The sequence below is a fragment of the Alligator sinensis genome, unplaced genomic scaffold, assembly GCF_000455745.1.
Source record: "Alligator sinensis unplaced genomic scaffold, ASM45574v1 scaffold61_1, whole genome shotgun sequence".
Classification (NCBI taxonomy): domain Eukaryota; kingdom Metazoa; phylum Chordata; order Crocodylia; family Alligatoridae; genus Alligator; species Alligator sinensis.
In genome coordinates, this window is record NW_005841986.1 from 434,848 (window position 1) to 438,759 (window position 3,912).

General features: G+C 67.7%; 2 protein-coding genes across 2 annotated transcripts in view; one reads left to right on the forward strand and one right to left on the reverse strand.

Annotated features, from left to right (window-relative positions):
* Nucleotides 1-66: 66 nt before the first annotated feature.
* Nucleotides 67-1,022, forward strand: MRPL43 (mitochondrial ribosomal protein L43). The gene is made up of 3 exons (XM_006021271.3): nucleotides 67-250; nucleotides 508-614; nucleotides 772-1,022. Exons 1-3 carry the CDS (start codon nucleotides 120-122, stop codon nucleotides 1,005-1,007), a joined length of 474 nt encoding a protein of 157 aa, XP_006021333.1. The 5' UTR covers nucleotides 67-119; the 3' UTR covers nucleotides 1,008-1,022.
* A 1,843-nt stretch (nucleotides 1,023-2,865) lies between these two features.
* Nucleotides 2,866-3,912, reverse strand: part of SEMA4G (semaphorin 4G) — a 12,976-nt gene continuing 11,929 nt past the window's right edge. Inside the window, 2 exon segments of the mRNA XM_025201213.1 lie at nucleotides 2,866-3,184; nucleotides 3,539-3,911. Of these exon segments, the coding sequence (XP_025056998.1) occupies nucleotides 3,775-3,911 (137 nt within the window). The 3' untranslated portion in view covers nucleotides 2,866-3,184; nucleotides 3,539-3,774.

Here is a 3,912-nt window from a genome sequence, read left to right on the forward strand (position 1 = left end):
AAGCCAAGGAGGAAGTGTGGCGGAGCAAGCCCGGAAGCACAACTGCCTCGTGCCACTTCCGGGCCGGGTCGAGCGGAGTGCTTCCGGGTGAGGCGGGGGGTGGCGGAAGCGGCGCCGCCATGACGGGCCGGGGGACGCCGAGCCGCTTCCTCGCCAGCGTGCTGCGTAACGGGCTGGGCCGCTACGTCTGCCAGCTCCAGCGCCTCAGCCTCGTCCTCAGCCCGGCCTCGCCCAGCTCGCGCGGCGCCAGGTACGGCGGACCCACGTGACCCTCCGGGGGCACGTGACCCCTGACGTCACGGAGCGCTGGTGCTAAGGCCCTCGAGCATGGCGGTCTGCATGTGACCCCTGCCCTCGTGCCCTTTGACCTTCTCCCAGCAGCATGGATGGATGGGGGGAGGGGGAGTGTGACCCCCCGTGGATGCACTTGACCCCTGACCTCCCACAGCGACCGGGGCAGCGGGTGTGCGAACCCTGACCACGCGCCCCCCGCTCCTCTCCCCTCAGGGACTACGTGGAGGAGAAGGTGGTGGATTTCGCCAGGAGCAACCCGGGCATCGCCGTGTACGTGAACCCCAAGGACTGCCGAGGCCCCACCGTGGTGGCCGAGTATTGTGAGTAGGCGCCGCGCCGTTGCCATGTTTAACACGGGTTGGGGGGGGGTTGGGGAGCCCCACGGCCACGTCGCCCACGTGGCCCTCAACGCAAGCGCGCAGAGGGGCCGGACAAAAGGCCCCGGACCCAGAAGCCGGGCGCTCCTTGTCCTGGCAGTGAATGGCGCCGTGCGGGAGGAGTCCATCGCCAACTGGACGGCCGAGGATATCACCCAGCTCATCGGCAAGCTGGCCAACCAGTCCGGGCTGGAGATCATCCGCATCCGCAAGCCTTTCCACACCAACCACCCCAGCATCCAGGGCCAGTGGCACCCCTTCACCAACAAGCCCAGCGGCCTAGGCCTGCAGACCCTGCGCCGGGTGCAGCGGCCAGGCTTCCCGCCCCTGGAATAAACCACGCAGCGCAGGGCTGGACTCCGTGTGCACGCGTGTGGGAAGCGGGGGCCTGTCGTCTGATCAAGGGGGGGGCTCGCTGCCTGCCGGAGGGGGGAGCTGGTCCACCTCGTCATGCCCCGGGTGGACATGCCACCTGCTGTCCACTCCGTGGGGGAAGAGGAGAGCCTGGCCCCAGGCCGCCCACCCAGTCAGCAGCCGCGGAGGACTGGCCCCTGCCGCGCTGCACCCCAGAGCCAGCTGCATGTCAGGGCTGGGGAACGTCTCTTGCTGAGAGAGGGGGCACGCTGGGTGCCCTCGGGCCGTGTCCGCTGTTTCCTTTCTAGCCCTTGCTGCCTCTCTCACATCTTGGCTCTTCCCTTCCTCCTCCTCCAGAGTCTGGGGTTTGACCCCCCCCCCCCACGCACCCCTATGCTCCAGCACCGCAGGGGTACAGCCCAGTCCCATCCCAGGGGGCTTGGCTGGGGGCAGGCAGCCCCCACAGCCTGTCCGGGCCATTTAGGACAGGAGGTAGTGAAATGCTCCAACCCCCCGTAAACCCCCAGGACAGGCAGGGCCCTCGGAGCTGGGCAAAACGCCGGGGTTTGCTCGTGCCCCACGAGGGAGGGGGCAGGTTTCCCTGCCTCAGGACAGCCTTGTACCAGCAAGGACAGCCCGGCCCAGCTAAGCCCCAAGCACCTGCCTTAGCACCCAGCAGCCTTTGTCACCCTGACTGACTCCTGGCATAAAGGGACCCACTTCCCCCACTCACTGTGGGCACAGCCTGGCCTGCCAGCTCCCCACCCCTCCTCCTGGGACCCAGGGGGCTCTGCAGCTGGCACTGGGCAGACTCCCAGGGGCAGTAGGCTCCAGGGCTTTTACACACACACCCTTCCCCACTGGGCTTCACAGTCCCTGCCCCGGCGCCCAGGGGGTTGGAGAGCGGCCCAGGGCAGGTGGCTGCAGCTCTGGTGACCCGGCAGGGGTGGGGGCTCCTTGCCCAGCTGTCCTTCCCCCTGCACTCCCTGGAGCTGAGTGACTCCTGCCCATACCTTGTGATTTCCTGCCCCAAGGCTGGGGATGCCCATCATGCCCCCTGGGCCCTCGCCAACTCCTTAACACCCAGAGCCCAGGCCCAGCTGCCTGCTCCCACTCAGCCCATCTTTATCAGCCCGGAAGATGCTGGGGCTGCATCCAAATTGGGCTGTCCTGTTACCCGTGTCCATGCCAGCCCCAGGTGTGGCCAGGATACCCTGTCTTGCCCTCCCAGGAGGAGTTGCTGGTTTGCCCTTTGCCAGTGATACCACCCCCACCCTGGCCTATACTGTGGTTCCTTTATGTACAGCACCTTGCGCTCGTCTCCACTGCGATGGGCAGAACCCCCAGGCCCAACCCTCGTAGGCACAGAAAACAAGGAGGGGCTGCAGACATGGTGAGGGGAGGGAGAAGCCAAGGCACCCGCCTGGTGCACAGGGAGAGGGAAGCCTAGAGAGGCAGCAGCGAGATGGTGCTTCTGGGGCATGGAGGGCTGCCAGGAGGGGCAGACGTGGGAGTGCCAGGTGCAGGCCTGAGGTGGGGACACTGGTGACCTGCTGGGAGACTGGGGACACAGACCCCCATTCCCCTTCCTGGGCTCTATGCAGGGGCTGGCACAGGGCTTCTGAGACCCCAGCCCCAAGCCCCCAGCTCTGCAGCAGACCCCATGTGATGTGAGGGAAGCCCTGAGCCCCCGGGGATGGGCTGCCTGCCCCGACGCCAGAGGCCTGTTAACCCTTCACGCACCGGCTGGGCACGGACCCGACCCTGCAGCGACTCCGAGGAGACCTCCCCAGCCCCCTCCTGTCTGCCAGGCCGGGTCAGAGCAAGCGACACTGGCTGGTCCAGACACATCCGCATTTATTGCTGACGAGGAGACGGGGCCTGCTGGGGTCCCCCAAGGATGTCCGCCGGCCCCCTCCTACACTCGCAGACCGTGGCATGGCCCCCTCCCCTCCCACGGGCCCCCTTGTCCCAGGCAGGGCCCTGACAGCCCAGGGCAGGGAGCGAGCAGCACCGCACTGGGCAGGAGGGTCCCACGCTGCGGCCCCTCAGTGCTGTCCTCTCTTCAGGCTCCGTCCCTGCGCCCACCCGGGCCTCCGCACTCAGGGCCCAGGCCCTGCTGGTCCACGGAGGCGGCCGGCTCCCAGCCCGGCGCCAGCCTGCGGGGAGATGAGGCAGTGAGCGTCGGAGGAGGCAGTGCCGGACACGTGGGGCAGTGCTTCACTTCCTGTCCCAAATATGCCAGTACTATCCCCCCTCCCCCAGCAAGGTAATTTGTGGGGCAGAAGCCACATGGGACATTTCCCCCCCCCCCCCGGATTGTACCCAGGATTTGATCCCATGGCAGATTGACCCCCAAGGGCCTGGAGGACACTACCCTGGGATAAGAGCGGCCACATGACAGCTACCCCGGGGGAACTCACTGGGGGTTTAGCCACTCCTGCCTCCCTGAGGGCACTGAATAGCATTGTGCTCACCCCACTTACCTCCCCCGCAGCCACGGCTCTACCCACCTCTGCTCAGCCCAGCCGCCTCCCGGCTCTCCCGCAGCTTGGCGGCTCCGGCCCGGCACCCGGCTCCGGCCCCAGCACAGTCACCCCCCTCCCCACGGGTCCTCTCCCACTGTCCGCCGGCCACCCCGGGCTTGTAGAGAGCAACTCAAGTCTCCTTTGTGTCCGGCGGCCGGTCTGGGAACACCCCGGGGGGCAGCAGGGGCCGGCGCCTGAGCCAGGGGGGGCCTGGGGGGCCCCTAGACGGAGCTCTCGTCCGGCTTCTCCACCAGCTGCGAATGCTTGCGCTTCTCCAGGATCTTGCTGAGCTCCTCGGCGAAGGAGCTGGGGCACAGGGGCGCGGCGGTGCTGGGCTCGTCCTTCTGCCGCAGCCGCAT